This window comes from Taudactylus pleione, unplaced genomic scaffold (assembly GCF_031769625.1).
Source record: "Taudactylus pleione unplaced genomic scaffold, aTauple2 ptg001476l, whole genome shotgun sequence".
Classification (NCBI taxonomy): Eukaryota; Metazoa; Chordata; class Amphibia; order Anura; family Myobatrachidae; genus Taudactylus; species Taudactylus pleione.
In genome coordinates, this window is record NW_028285874.1 from 957,053 (window position 1) to 973,392 (window position 16,340).

General features: G+C 46.9%; 1 protein-coding gene across 1 annotated transcript in view; it reads right to left on the bottom strand.

Moving 5' to 3' along the window:
• Positions 1-16,340, bottom strand: part of SIGLEC1 (sialic acid binding Ig like lectin 1) — a 79,049-nt gene that overhangs the window by 13,047 nt on the left and 49,662 nt on the right. Inside the window, exons 12-16 of the mRNA XM_088463866.1 lie at positions 14,031-14,285; positions 6,288-6,587; positions 4,757-5,011; positions 1,674-1,973; positions 987-1,241 (exon numbers count right to left, since the gene is read on the bottom strand). Of these exons, the coding sequence (XP_088319992.1) occupies positions 987-1,241; positions 1,674-1,973; positions 4,757-5,011; positions 6,288-6,587; positions 14,031-14,285 (1,365 nt within the window). The remainder of the gene's footprint in view (positions 1-986; positions 1,242-1,673; positions 1,974-4,756; positions 5,012-6,287; positions 6,588-14,030; positions 14,286-16,340) is intronic.

The window sequence follows — 16,340 nt, forward strand, 5'->3', positions numbered from 1 at the left end:
GATAGAACCCAAAAGGAAATGTGACTAAATTCATACTTGCCTACACTCCCGGAAGTCGTGGGAGGCTCATGATTTTTCGGGTAACCCCCCTGCACCCCCGTAAGTGTAAGCAGACCTATCGCATGATGCCCACTTCCTAGTGAAGCGGGCAAGATGGGGAGATTTAACGAGGAATTTGCGGGTCCCACGAGGAGGGGGTGGGGCTAAACGGCACGTTTTGTGGCATTTAGCTCCGCCCCCTCCTTGCAGACACGGGAATCGTGGACTTTTCAGAGTAAGGGCCTAATTATGTCACCAGTCTGGCCCCCCCCCAGATTCAGCCTGCTGCAGGAGCTCTCCAGCCTGCTCCTGGAAAAAGATGTTCTACAAAGTCAGTAAGTATGACTAAATTGTGCACGCCAATGCATCACAGTACTAGTGTAAGCTCCACAGCATGTGCAGTGCGAAAATCCACAATATACTGTACGCTCGGCCGACAGCCATTCATCTCTGCTTCTGCCCGAGGACACACAATGGTAAATGGAATGATTTTCTAGAGCCACCCTGTTCCCTCAGCCACCTATTCCCTTCAGTCTACAAACCCCGCGTGTTGCAGATATGCCTGTCTGTTATCTTCTCTAGGCCAATTACTGGAGTTTGCAAAGTTCTAGCTAATTCATTTGCAGAAGTAGCATGTACACTCACGAAGTCACTGGTATGAACACTGAACAGAGCAAAGTATCGGAAAAATAATTCCAATACCTGGTCTAGAACTCAAGAACAATTTCCATTGCATGGAATGGGGAGATCCCATCATCTTGAGCCCATGATCTTAGGGGACAAACTCAAGCCCATGCTTTGCTTCCTTATGTGGAAATCCAGGCTAGAACAAACTGATGAAGCTATTAGACTGCCTGTAGGGCTCTGTACCTACATTACCTGAATAACTAAATGCAATCTCTCACTACTAATGTTAGTACATTCTGGTGGGACCTCGGAGTACTCACATAGCACAGACAGAGAGACTGGTGGAGATGGCCTGGAACCCTCAGCGCTGTGGGCTGTGCAGGAGTAGGAGCCGGCATCACTGCTAGTTACTCCCTGAAACCCAAGGGAAGCCCCAGACCCTTCTTGGTACCATCTGCCATTTTTATGCCAGGTGTAGCCAGTCACAGCTTGGGAACCATCTACAACATCACAAGTCAGCGTGACCGACTGCCCCTCCTGAAGCTCCGTGGATGGGCTGACAAGGACTCGGGCTCCTGTGGAAAGGTTATAAAGAAGTCACAATTAAGATCATAGTCTGACTGGCTTAACTTTCATAGACTATCCCATTCCTATGGCTTGGAAACATTTGTGAGTAGTATTGCTAGGTACGTGTTACAAGGTGCCACAACTTTAATATCTCATATTATTGTCATGTTTAATGTCCTTTTGATACCATCAGAATGTGGAACTGGTGGTAACTGATATCCCTGTCTCCCACTACCCACATCTATATCCCACCCCCCATCTTCCACACGGCCAGGTCCCCCTGGAGGCTGCTATGTTCAGCAGTAATAGGCGTTAGTAGGGGCACATGTCAATCTCAGGACTTGCTATTCTCGACTATTATATAGATGATGCACCATTTATGTATTATCAGGAATAATGCGCCCTCTATAGGTATCGCGTGACTGATACCTCTAGCTTACCTTCAACAGTAAAGAACACTGAGCCTCGTCCCGTCCCCTGTGTGTTACTGGCAATGAAGACATAGGTCCCTCGATCACTGGTCAGGACATTCCTGATCTCCAGTCTAAATGTGTCTGGGAAGAAGTAGGCATGCACCCTCTTACTGGGCCTACTAGCATCAGTGGAGGAAGCCAGGAGGCGGCCATCTTTGTACAGAGACATTGCTGACGGCGGGTTACTGTCCACAGCACCTAGAACAATTGCTACCTTGCCATTCTCTGTGTCTAGAAATGATTTAATGTTAATATTTCTTGGGGGATCTAAAGAGCATAAAAACAAAAATAAACCAATCAAACGAGCAGTTGGGCAGCAGCTTATACTGTACTACACTTATTTGTGACTATACACATAAAACATGGCTAAGGCATACACCTGTATACTCGTTTTTCTTTATTGTAGTACAGATAATAATAATAATAATAATAATAATAATAATAATAATAATAATAATAAAATACTAATAATACTACTAATAATAATATTGTAATTTATATAGCAGTTTTCTAAAAAAAAAAAAGACCTTAAAATGCTTTACTTTTGGCCTTAAAAAACACAAGATACAAAATAATCTCTACAGAAAAGAGCACTAAGCATTTGGGTTGTATTTTTAGGAACTAAAGGGACATTAGTGAAATGCGTGAGTAAACAAGTGAGACTTGAGAATGTTTTTGAAGGATTCTAAAGCGGAGGCCTCTCAGACAGTGCGAGGAAAAAAGTTCCGTAAAGTCGGAGCCGCAAACCTAAAAGCTGGACCCCCAAATAAATGAGAGATTCTAGGTACTGCAGTAAGCGAGCAGGGCAGTAGAATGCTGCTATTGTGAGATATATTTGTAAAGGTGTATGACAGCGCTGTCTGTTTGTGTGACATGCTGGCTGCTTCGTCCGCCATTTTTACCCATTCAAATGCCATCTTGATGCTTCGGTATGCCCTAATTACAGTGGGGCAACAGTTTATACTGAGATCATCCTTTATTAACAGCGCCATTTGTTCCCTTGGTTGACAGCGCCGTCTGTCGTTTATAATCCTGATTACGGTGGCCGCTGCGCCCGCTGTCTCTATAGCTATTGTGCATTCAAAGAAAACGGAGTTACCGGATATGAAATGGACTGTTAGTCCCTCAGATACTGTTTCATTGATAACACTCACTTGTCTTTTTGCGGCCTGCAGTGATGTGTATAGCAGTCAGATGACATTTCTCTGTCGGTGGATAGGTTTCTCTTTTGTACCCCTAAATTTATAATACTGTTCTGTTAATTTTTTTTTTTGCTGCTAAGTAGAATCACTTTGTTTTACTATGTTTCAGCATCATTTTAAACTATATGTTACCACAGTATTCCCACAGATTCTGCAGCTATACGAACCGGACTGTAGAAAGCTGTCATTGTACAGTATGTAAAAGGATGGCTACCACTTGCTATGACATTAGAGGATTACCTCAAACAGCCTCTGGCGCTTTTTTTTTAATTGCTATATAACTGTTGCAGCAGTGATCTGTGTTGCCCCTGAAGACAGGCAAAACTATGGCTGAAACGAACGTCGGCGGGTGGATATTACATATATCAAACTTGGTGTAAAGTTTCACATTGCCCTCATCTAAGTGAGTGCCAGTCCGACATTACAGTCTGTCTCCATTGGATTCGGTGATGAGCATGCACAACAGCTTCATGCCGTCCCCTATGCTGCATGTTGCGGCCACAGCTCTAGTAAAATCATATTTTATACTACTGCTAATACGGTCATGCTCTGAGCCACTGACCAAGTCAAGGGAAAGAGGAGTTTACAGGCACCTGGAAGCCCTCTTATTTCATTTGCCTATGGTTAGATAAAGGGTATTCAAACGGACTTGAACCCTCTGTGCCACTTTGATTTTTTTTTTAATATACAGCATTCTGGACCTCATTCAGAGTCGGTCGTTGCGGCCGCACCGTCGTACGCCATCGATGTTCGCTAAACTGCGCATGCGTAAAGTTCGCAATGCGCGTGCGCAAACTAGCCGCTACGATCAGAAATTTCTCTCTCCTTGAACACAGCCAGGTCGGTAGTTTGAGTGACAGATTGAGGCGTTTGTGGGTGGTAACAGGGGAAGGTGCTTGAAAACGAGGGAGTGGAGATCCGAACGCAGGCGTGCCTAATTATGCGAACGGCGTTTTATGGGAGTGCATAATTAACTAAGTAGTGTCATGGCACACGTGACATGGGTGGTTTGTACACTGACCTGATCGTAGTACTTAAGAGAGGGTATGGTCAACCTTATGCTCTACGACCAGTTCCGATGGTTCCCGATGCTCGCGATTAATCCTTATATGGCCGGAGATGACGTGTAATGCGTACGCGTTGGGGGCGTATTTTTTGTGTTCCGACCGCTTCCTCCCCTTGGTCGGCCAGCTAACGATCCGACCTTAGGGACGCAACATGCGAGTGCATCATTTGAATATCCGGCCCCTTTTCCAGTACGACCATGCGGCCGCAAAAACCTACTCTGAATGAGGTTCTCTATCCTTTGAACTCACGCACTGTAAAGAGGATACAACCTCTTTGATGATAAAACATATAGAGAAGGAAGATGACACAAATGGCTGTATCTAGAGCATGAATAATCCAATATACTAGTCATTGTAATGCTAGAAGTCCAAGACAAAAGTCTCCCCAACATTACAAATTGCAAAGGGAATATCAGTCCCAATGTTCCCCAATTCCTCCCGGGATTATGATGAACCACGTTTCCCACCCTCTTGTACATAGTGCCACAATCTGATTGCTGTCACTGATTATAATGCAGGTATATTACGTATATATGTTCCACAGCAAAGGATCCCAATATATATTGCTATATAAAGTATTAACCATCTCTGTATAGTATTTATGTTTTGAATTGTGGATTGTCTTGATAACCACCTCTGTGGTTGGTACCCCAGCTTCCGCCTAGCTACCCATTACAAGGTGTGCTGAATGCAGTAGTGATTCTCAGTTATAAAGGATCTACCTAAGTGGATCCCTAATGATATTTGAACATTTCAAACCACTTGGCAGTTGTTTACTTACACAGGACATTGAAAGTAACAGATGGTGAACTTTTGTTCCACTGGTGACTGTGGGCGACGCATTGATATGTTCCTCTGTCCTCACTGGTCACATTGGCGAACCCCAGCATCCTCACCGCCCCTGGCAGGTACCTGTTCCCATTTTTATACCAGGTGTAGCTGGTCTCCTCTGAGGCTTCAGTGGCCACCACACAGGTCACGTTTACAGCCTGTCCTTCCTGGACCACTGAAGAGGGGCTGATCACGATTCTGGTGGCTGTCAGTGAACAAGAGAAGAGGGCAAACATTAAGTTCTCAGAGCTCACATGTACTGTGGATGGATGAAACTATAAAATACGATAAAGTCACAGAAAACTGTTGTTTTTACGGTGGTTTACCATAATATATATTGATCACAATATGTATTAAAAAGGTCAGCAGAAGCTACAATATCAGAGATACCTGCTTTCAATCCTTGGCACAGCAGTCCCCATAGAAGTCTATGGAGCTGCGATGTGCCCATATGAAGTAAACTCTGCAAAGCTTAACTCACCGGAGCTTATGCCCAATAGACAATGCCATCTGCATTGCCTATAGAAACCTATGGCTTCTTTATGCACAAACTACCAGTAGAGACTCATAAACCCAGAAGTCACATCATCTCTGGGACAGCTTTATATGGGCTGTACCGGCCGGTAAGTATCCATGCATACCAATATTAAAGGTGAATGTGAATAGGGGCGGGATGTATTGCAAACAAATGGAGACATATGATACATTCATCCCTCGATGAGCAGTGAGGTGGGGGGCTAAGAGATAACCATTTGCAACCTTTGAACTTGGTTTCAAAGTAACTTGCAAATGAACGCAGTTTGTGATCAAATTATAGTTACCTAGGGTGGTTCCACTTGTGTCTTTGCCCAGGTTATCTACTTTTGCTCTCACCAAACTGAAGGGTGGCATCAGAGTTCCATCTTTCCTAGGACAGTACATTCACTGGCACAGAGAGAAGATGGCCGGTACCCAGAACCGGGCTGGTTTGGAGGTCCAGGGCTACTTGGGAGGTGTAACCATTCCCCCAAGGTGGCATGGTCATGTCCATCGCTGTACATGCACATACGTGAAGCTGGCCCGGTATCCTATACAGTTAATGGCCATGCTCCCTCCCTTGGTCACAATTCCCTCTAGGTCTGGGTACAGATCTATCTCTTGGTGGTCCTGAGTATATTGTCTGGTTATGGTTCTGTGCCCAGCTGTGGACAGTGTGAGGTCACTGATGAGAGTGGAGGCCGTGTTTCCCTGAAGCAGCACAATGGAATATTTGCCCAAAGTAACCAATCAGCTTCTAACATTCATTCAAAAAGACTGTGCTAGATAAATGACAGTTAGGAGCTGGTTGGTTGCTTTTAGCAACTTCTATACTTTATCTCTTTCCAAGCCTTGATACATCTCCCCTTTGAGGCATGATACATCTGCCCGGTGTATCCTAGAGAATCTAAATATAAAATTATCAAGAGATGAGGTGAAAATAGGCAGTGATGTCTCCCGCTTACTTTGCGTAGTGAATGTTACTGTTGCTCGTGACTCCCCGATGGAATTTGCTGCAGTGCAGAGATATGAGCCCTCGTCCTCCAACATGACGTCTCTGATCTCCAGCTTCAGCAGATTCTGCGAAGAGGAGATTTTCATTCTGCGACTTGTGGATTCGGAGGAGTCAGAAGAAGCCACCAACAGGTCTCTGTAGTGCAAGGCCAGCCTGGAGGGTGGATCGCTGTCAACTGAGCACTGAATGATGCCAATCTGCCCACTTTGTGCTTCCCAAAATGATGACACCACTGGCCTCCTAGGAGCATCTGCGAGGCATAAAAGTTGTTACTTAAACCTGGAAAGATTGACCAACTTTTTTTACGATCATAAAATAAAAATATTATGGGCCAAAATAAAGAAATATCTCTACCACAATGCAAAATGATAGACATTATGTGCTATTGATTTGCTTTTGTCACATTCCTTCTCTAGAACAGCGCTTCTAAAACTGTGTTGCGGCACCTGTGTTTCACGAGTTGGTCCTTGGTGTTTCATGCACAATGACAGTGAGGAGAAGAAAAAAAAAAGGGCAAGCTCTTGCAGGACAGAACAAGGGGAGGAGAGTGTGCTTTCACACTCTCTGCCCTGTTCCAGGATGTACTCTGGCAAATCAGCAGAGCAAGGGAAGGAGAGTGGGATTTTTCGAATCCCCCCCGGTCCAGGACACTCTCTGGTCAATCAGCAGAGCAACAGGAGGAGAGAGTGCTTTTCCGCTTTCCCCCATTCTCAAGAATGCGCATTGGCTGATCAACAGAGCAAGAGGAAGAGAGTATGCTTTCCCGATCTCCCCCCTGCCCCATGATGCACTCTGGCCAATCAACAGGGCAAGGGGAGGAGAGTGCACTTTCCCATTCTCCCCCTGCTCCAGAACATGCTCCGGTCAATGAGCAGAGGAAGGGGAGGGGAGTGTGCTTTCCTGTTCTCCCCCCTGCTCCAGAACATGCCCCGGTCAATGAGCAGAGGATGGGGAGGAGAGTGTGCTTTCCCATTCTTCCGATGCTCCAGAACATGCTCCGGTCAATGAGCAGAGGAAGGGGAGTGCATTTCCTGTTCTCCCCCCTGCTCCAGAACATGCTCCGGTCAATGAGCAGAGTAAGGGGAGGAGAGTGCACTTTCCCGATCTCCCCCCCTGCCCCATGATGCACTCTGGCCAATCAACAGAGCAATGGGAGGAGAGTGCGCTTTCCCGTTCTCCCCCTGCTCCAGAACATGCTGTGGTCAAAGAGCAGAGGAAGGGGAGTAGAGAGTGCTTTCCCATTCTCCCCCCTGCTCCAGAACATGCTCCAGTCAATGAGCAGAGGAAGGGGAGTAGAGTGTGCTTTCCCATTCTCCCCCCTGCTCCAGAACATGCTCCGGTCAATGAGCAGAGGAAGGGGAGGAGAGTGCGCTTTCCTGTTCTCCCCCCTGCTCCAGAACTTGCTCCAGTCAACGAGCAGAGGAAGGGGAGGAGAGTGTGCTTTCCCGTTCTCCCCCCTGCTCCAGAACATGCTCCAGTCAATGAGCAGAGGAAGGGGAGGAGAGTGTCCTTTCCTGTTGTCCTCCTGCTCCAGAACTTGCTCCGGTCAATGAGCAGAGGAAGGGGAGGAGATTGTGCTTTCCCATTCTCCCCCCTGCTCCAGAACATGCTCCGGTCAATGAGAAGAGTAAGGGGAGGAGAGTACATTTTACCATTCTCCCCCCTGCTCCAGAAAATGCTCTGGTCAATGAGCAGAGGAAGGGGAGGAGAGTGTGCTTTCCTGTTCTCCCCCTGCTCCAGAACTTGCTCCGGTCAATGAGCAGAGGAAGGGGAGGAGAGTGCACTTTCCCATTCTCCCCCCTGCTCCAGAACATGCTCTGGTCAATGAGCAGAGGAAGGGGAGGAGAGTGTGCTTTCCTGTTCTCCCCCCTGCTCCAGAACTTGCTCCGGTCAATGAGCAGAGGAAGGGGAGGAGAGTGTGCGCTTCTGTTCTGCCCCCTGCTCCAGAACATGCTGCAGTCAATGAGCAGAGGAAGGGGAGGAGAGTGTGCTTTCCTGTTCTCCCCCCTGCTCCAGAACTTGCTCCAGTCAATGAGCAAAGGAAGGGGAGGAGAGTGTGCTTTCCTGTCCTGCCCCCTGCTCCAGAACATACTGCTGTCAATCAGCAGAGGAAGGGGAGGAGAGTGCGCTTTCCTGTTCTCCCCCCTGCTCCAGAACTTGCTCCGGTCAATGAGCAGAGGAAGGGGAGGAGAGTGTGCGCTACTGTTCTGCCCCCTGCTCCAGAACATGTTGCTGTCAATGAGCAGAGGAAGGGGAGGAGAGTGTCCTTTCCTGTTTTTCCCCCTGCTCCAGAACTTGCTCCGGTCAATGAGCAAAGGAAGGGGAGGAGAGTGTGCTTTCCTGTTCTGCCCCCTGCTCCAGAACATGCTGCTGTCAATCAGCAGAGCAAAGGGAGAAGAGTGCACTTTCCCCCCTGCTCTACTGGATACTGCGTGGGCTTGTCAAAACAATGTCCCATCCATCCCATGGCTTCATGCAGCATCAGTGAGGAGCCTGGAGCAGACAGACAGCCACAGCAGTGCAGAAGTCTCAGCATCAGAGAGGAGCCAGGAGCAGGCAGACAGCCACAGCAGTGCAGAAGTCTCAGCATCAGAGAGGAGCCAGGAGCAGGCAGACAGGTGCAGCAGTGCAGAAGTCTCAGCATCAGAGAAGAGCCAGGAGCAGGCAGACCGCTGCAGCAGTGCAGAAGTCTCAGCATCAGAGAGGAGCCAGGAGCAGGCAGACAGCCGCAGCAGTGCAGAAGTCTCAGCATCAGAGAGGATCCAGGAGCAGGCAGACAGCCGCAGCAGTGCAGAAGTCTCAGCATCAGAGAGGAGCCAGGAGCAGGCAGACAGCCACAACAGTGCAGAAGTCTCAGCATCAGAGAGGAGCCAGGAGCAGGCAGACAGCCACAGCAGTGCAGAAGTATCAGCATCAGAGAGGAGCCAGGAGCAGGCAGACAGCCGCAGCAGTGCTGAAGTCTCAGCATCAGAGAGGAGCCAGGAGCAGGCAGACAGCCGCAGCAGTGCAGAAGTCTCAGCATCAGAGAGGAGCCAGGAGCAGGCAGAGAGCAGCAGCAGTGCAAAAGTCTCAGCATTAGAGAGGAGCCAGGAGCAGGCAGAGAGCAGCAGCAGTGCAAAAGTCTCAGCATCAGAGAGGAGCCAGGAGCAGGCAGACAGCTGCAGCAGTGCAGAAGTCTCAGCATGAGAGAGGAGCCAGGAGCAGGCAGACAACCGCAGCAGTGCAGAAGTCTCAGCATCAGAGAGGAGCCAGGCAGACAGCCGCAGCAGTGCAGAAGTCTCAGCATCAGAGAGGAGCCAGGCAGACAGCCGCAGCAGTGCAGAAGTCTCAGCATCAGAGAGGAGCCAGGAGCAGGCAGACAGCCGTAGCAGTGCAGAAGTCTCAGCATCAGAGAGGAGCCAGGAGCAGGCAGACAGCTGCAGCAGTGCAGAAGTCTCAGCATCAGAGAGGAGCCAGGCAGACAGCCGCAGCAGTGCAGAAGTCTCAGCATCAGAGAGGAGCCAGGAGCAGGCAGACAGCCGCAGCAGTGCAGAAGTATCAGCATCAGAGAGGAGCCAGGCAGACAGCCGCAGCAGTGCAGAAGTCTCAGCATCAGAGAGGAGCCAGGAGCAGGCAGACAGCCGCAGCAGTGCAGAAGTCTCAGCATCAGAGAGGATCCAGGAGCAGGCAGACAGCCGCAGCAGTGCAGAAGTCTCAGCATCAGAGAGGAGCCAGGAGCAGACAGACAGCCACAGCAGTGCAGAAGTCTCAGCATCAGAGAGGAGCCAGGAGCAGGCAGACAGCCACAGCAGTGCAGAAGTATCAGCATCAGAGAGGATCCAGGAGCAGGCAGACAGCCACAGCAGTGCTGAAGTCTCAGCATCAGAGAGGAGCCAGGAGCAGGCAGACAGCCGCAGCAGTGCAGAAGTCTCAGCATCAGAGAGGAGCCAGGAGCAGGCAGAGAGCAGCAGCAGTGCAAAAGTCTCAGCATTAGAGAGGAGCCAGGAGCAGGCAGCGAGCAGCAGCAGTGCAAAAGTCTCAGCATCAGAGAGGAGCCAGGAGCAGGCAGACAGCTGCAGCAGTGCAGAAGTCTCAGCATGAGAGAGGAGCCAGGAGCAGGCAGACAACCGCAGCAGTGCAGAAGTCTCAGCATCAGAGAGGAGCCAGGCAGACAGCCGCAGCAGTGCAGAAGTCTCAGCATCAGAGAGGAGCCAGGCAGACAGCCGCAGCAGTGCAGAAGTCTCAGCATCAGAGAGGAGCCAGGAGCAGGCAGACAGCCGTAGCAGTGCAGAAGTCTCAGCATCAGAGAGGAGCCAGGAGCAGGCAGACAGCTGCAGCAGTGCAGAAGTCTCAGCATCAGAGAGGAGCCATGCAGACAGCCGCAGCAGTGCAGAAGTCTCAGCATCAGAGAGGAGCCAGGAGCAGTCAGACAGCCGCAGCAGTGCAGAAGTATCAGCATCAGAGAGGAGCCAGGCAGACAGCCGCAGCAGTGCAGAAGTCTCAGCATCAGAGAGGAGCCAGGAGCAGGCAGACAGCAGCAGCAGTGCAGAAGTATCAGCATCAGAGAGGAGCCAGGCAGACAGCCGCAGCAGTGCAGAAGTCTCAGCATCAGAGAGGAGCCAGGAGCAGGCAGACAGTCGCAGCAGTGCAGAAGTATCAGCATCAGAGAGGAGCCAGGCAGACAACCGCAGCAGTGCAGAAGTCTCAGCATCAGAGAGGAGCCAGGAGCAGGCAGACAGCCGCAGCAGTGCAGAAGTCTCAGCATCAGAGAGGAGCCAGGCAGACAGCCGCAGCAGTGCAGAAGTCTCAGCATCAGAGAGGAGCCAGGAGCAGGCAGACAGCCGCTGCAGTGCAGAAGTCTCAGCATCAGAGAGGAGCCAGGAGCAGGCAGACAGCCGCAGCAGTGCAGAAGTCTCAGCATCATGAAGTCTGTCTTGGAGAGGTGCCAGGAGCAGGCAGCCGCAGACACATTAGGATGGGAAACTAAGAGAAAATGAAGAGGAAAGGAGTCCTAAGGTAAGGTAAGAGAATGGGGGGCGGGGTTGGTATGTAAAGAAGCATTGGGAGTGTGTACTTTGGGTACCATAGGGTTCATTAACTTTTTTTTTTTTTTCTATAAAATTTTGTGTCATGCATGTTGATGCCACTCTTCACTCTGATCTAGGCCCTTCCTACTATTGTCTGTGGGGCTCATGTAGGGTGGACAAATATAGGAATTCACTTTGTCCATGAAAATAGGCAAGCTCCATAACACGTCTTGCCGTAGGCACATTATTATAGAGTTAATCTTTTTGTAAGTAATGTAATTTAGGCAAGTTAGTCAGATTGCATATGTCATGCTAATAGCCTAAGCACACAATTGCGGATCTTACACAGTTTGGGGTAACTCTTCAGCGTAATTGCTGTGGGGTTTCCCCATGGTCTAACCATGACCACGGGGAAATATCGGCTGTATAATTAGAAGTGCTAACATGTCCAAACAGTTAAAGGCAACCTGGGCCTTGCAGGACCTGTAACCCATACCCACCTCCTGGGGGTGTGAGAGACCCCTAGGGCTGTCAGGACGGGACTGGTTTTCCTAGAATAGTGGCCGCATTTATTGTGCATAATGATCTGCCTGGGGCTAGTTGGTATTAGAATAGGGGGAACACTTTGCTAAAGATCTATGCTATAGTGCCATCAGCCTTGGTTGGCATAACCTAGTGCTGGCAGTGGCAAATTCAGTGGGACCCCATGCTTTTTGCTGACACTAGCCTAGCCTATGAGCACTTGTGCTGGTTTCCCTTTCAGTGCATTAAACAACATATTTTATATTCTTAATAATTTATCCAAAAATCTGCCTATCATTGTGTTCCACTTTTATGGTTCATTTCAGTGTATTGTGATACACCTCACCCAGTTTTTATTCCAGGCATATAAACTCAAACCTTAAGAATAAGAAGGTAATGATCCCTCTACAGTACAAAACTGCAGAAGTGAGGGTCTCTCTAATGTCCTCTGAAGAAAGTAAGAAAAATAAAAATCTGCATCTCTCCCATTAATATAAGTTTTTTTTTTGATTATTAACAATTTGACTCCGTACTTTCATTACGACACAGCCACTGAGCAATCTGACGTATTGCTGTACAGAAGGAATTTCAGATGCTGCAACAAATGTACCTAATTACTGTTTGTAGCATTTTAACAAATGCACCCCTCTCTCTCCTCTCTCTAAAAAGCTCCTCAAGATTCAAAGTTGCTTTAGGGCCATATTTAATAAAGTTATTTTGTGGGGAATTCCAGCAAAACATTAGCACCCTCAGGATGTATGTAGGGGGTATTTCAGGTACTGTATCTGCTGTGGCTCTCCTATTTCCAATCGCAATAGCAGCCCCCATAGGTTTCTATGGGGGCTGCTATATTGTGAGATTTATGAAGAATGCAAAGCATTCCAGAGCTTGGAATCCTCAGATGTCCCACAGAAAAAAAGATTCCCTCCAGCTCACTGCAGCAATGTCAACAAAAAATACTTATATCCTACATGATAATAGAGATTCAGAGGTATTCGTTACATACATTTGCAAATATATGAATAAGCGCCATCATCAAGGCTCCTCTATACTGGATGCCAGTATAGAGGAGCCTTGACGATGGCCTGGCACTTATTCATATATTTACAAATGTATGTAACTGATACCTCTGAATCTCTATTATCATGTAGGATATAAGTATTTTTTGTAGACATTGCTGCAGTGAGCTGGAGGGAATCTTTTTTTCTATGGTTCAGTGCAAACCCGCCCTTTACAAGCACCTGTGCTATGTCATTAAGCTGATATGAGCAATCACCATACTTTTTGTTTGCAATCCTCAGATGTCGTTAGCCCACAGCGGCCAATGGGCTACTCTCAGGGGTTAAAGTGGGACGGAATGGGGCGGAACTGCGTTTCCGTGACTTCCATAATGGAGACGGAACCAGTTCCCTTTTTTCTAAAAAAAAAAAAAAAAAGCTCAGAGGGAGGGGGTGAGTTCCAGCACTTCTCTAGGACCACTTTAAGTACTGGCTACTCAAATGCATTTTTCACCAGATCCCTCCTCGTCAGCCCCACTGACGCACGATCATCCCTACGATTGTGCACACACATTAGACTGGCTATCTCTCTGCTTACAGCTCTTCGCTGGGACGGGCGTTTATCGGAGCCTGTGTCTGGGCAAGAGACTATTGTGAAATTCCAGCAAAATAGTCATCCATGAATTGTTCTCACCTACGGTACGCTATGGACCATTAGTACTTTTCGGCGAACACATAGGGGAATGGTTAACTTAAAATTCAGCAATTGTCCGACATAAATGCCCCCTGTGCAGGTAGCTTTATTACAGACAGAGATAAGGAAATCCCTATGTTGTTTTGTATATTGCGGAGTGATAGATGAGCTAATGTAGGTTTGTGCTGGTAAAGAATTAAAATAATAGACCTTTCCGTGAATCTCATATAGGGGAGATGTATCAAACCGTCGAGAGGAATAATGTGGACAAGTTGCCCATAGCAACCAATCATCTTCTGCCATTTTTCTGGCACTGCCTGTAAAATGATAGGTAGACGCTGATTGGTTGCTTTCGGCAACTTCTCCCCTCTATCTCTCCTGACGGCTTGTTACATCTCCCCTTGGTAAAAAAGCTGGTTTTCCATGACAGGATAGGGAATGTTTGGTAGAGCACATAAACGATCCCTACTTACAGGACACGTGCAGCGACACAGACGGAGAGACGCTGCTGTCTTCTGAGTCCCTGGCGACACAGTGATAATACCCAGTGTCGTTTCCCTTTATACCCTGGAATGCCAGAGAATTGTCGCTGGTCTTCTCCAGCCACCGGCTGTTTTTGTACCAGATGTACTCTGTCCCCTCTCGCTGTGTCTTCGTCGTGTCGCATGTTAATTTCACCTGGGCGCCTTCCACAACATCCGTGGCAGGAGTGACTAGAACTCTTGCAGCTAAAGTGAAATGAAGAAATAATAGGGGTCTATTTACTAAGCCTCGGATAGAGATAAAGTGAATGGAGATAAGGTACCAGCCAATCAGCTCCCAACTGCCATGTCACAGGCTGTTTTTGAAAATTGACAGTTAGGAGCTGGTTGGCCGACACTTTATCTTCTTCCAATTCTTAGTAAATAGACCCTTATGTTTTAAATCTACCAGAATAACCTGTGTATATAAGTTTAAAAGTAGCGCTCACTTGGCAGTTATTTAATAGGTGCAACATTCGCACTAAAGCAGAGCAACCAATCAGCAATTAGCTTTCATCTGTGAAGTGAAAGACATAACATATGAAAGCATCTGATTGGAAACTGAGATGAATGTCTGTAAATAGGCCCTTCTGGTCCTAGATAATAAAAAATAGATTAGTGCTGAAGTCAGCTCACGGCGCAACACAAGGTACAAGTGTTAAATACAGCAAATAGCTGAATATTTTTAGTTACTCACAATTAAAATGTGAATATATCACTCTCGGGGACATTTATCAAACTTGGAGAGAGATAAAGTGGAAGGAGATAAAATACCAATCAGTCAGCTTCTGACTGTCATTTGACATTCTGTGCTAGAAAAATGACAGATTCTGATTGGTCGGTACTTTATTCCTCTCCAAGCTTTGATAAATCTCCCCCATAGACAGCAAGGGGTTTCTGACAGCTGCTTCTGTATATTGTGAAACTGTCACTGCGAGAAAATGGACTCTGTCATCTGGAAATAACAAACTAGTGTGAAATACAATCTGCAGCTAATTCGCTCATCTCTAGCAGCAATATGTCTGCAGGGGCATCAAGGGCCAAGAGGTAACTCTCTACAGTCTTTAGGAAGGACTGGCTAATGCACACATACTGTATGTAGACCTCTTTAAAAGAAGAAAAGATTGGAAAAACTATTTTACACCATAAGCTAAATATCTTTTTGGTTGAATTAAATATTATTATTATCATCATCATTGTTAATTTATAAGGGGTGTGGTATGACAAGTCGACAGTCAGAATGTCGACACCGCAAATATAAACTTCTGTTTTCAAAAAAACTAAATTTTGCACAATTTATAAGATCTAAATAATGTTTCCTTAAAACATATTTAAGTATAATAGCTATATATCTATATCAAATATAAATAATATTAAGTATTGCTGTAATTAAACTGCTGTAGTTTAAATAGCAAGACATTTAAAATGAAAAAAATACAATACAGTATAATTAATATGTCATTTGCAAGTGAATATGAACTACTGTCTTCTTTAATCCTATTGCTTTACCGTGACTTGTCAGAAAAGAAATGCAAAAATGTAATCAAGTACAGTATAAAAAGATGGGTGTTAATTGGACATGCGGGTGTGTGTCTCTATGGTGGTGTGTAGGGCAAAATATAAAGTGATATTGTGTTAAATTAGAATAATTTAGTGGCACACAGTTGAAAACAGCAATGAACTGCAGTCCAGAAAAATGCACAGTCCAAGGAATCTCCCTAAATAATTAGGCATAGTAGTGCTATATAAGCGAGATATCATTGTATGGTTGCCAGTTTTAGTGGGAGTATAGATAAGGGTTGCACTGAGATGTGTGTTGACTACTGCTTTCTGTTGTGTGCCTGAGGCAGTGAATGACAGATGAGAGAGTAACTAACACATACAATAAGCAGCAAGTCTGAAAATGAAGATTGCCTCTGCTGTCAGGTGGAGTTGCATCCAACATTTACCCTGCTTAATCTGAAAAAGGAAAGTGAAATGACAACAACTAATGACAGTGCAGACAAAAATGAAAGGTGTACTATGAGAGGTATGCTCAGAGAGGACTGCTGGAGCCATGGTGCAAAAGGATCTCATTGTGAGCACATGCCATCACATGAGACACGCATTTTGCTGATAGTAGCTTGTGCTTCCACTCCTTGGGAAATACACATCTCATCTCACAGGAATTTCTGATGTATACACATTGGGATCCCTCTGCTCCATGGCTCCAGCACTGCATACATGTTTAGTGTCTTATAAAGGGTTGGGTATGAAATCCCA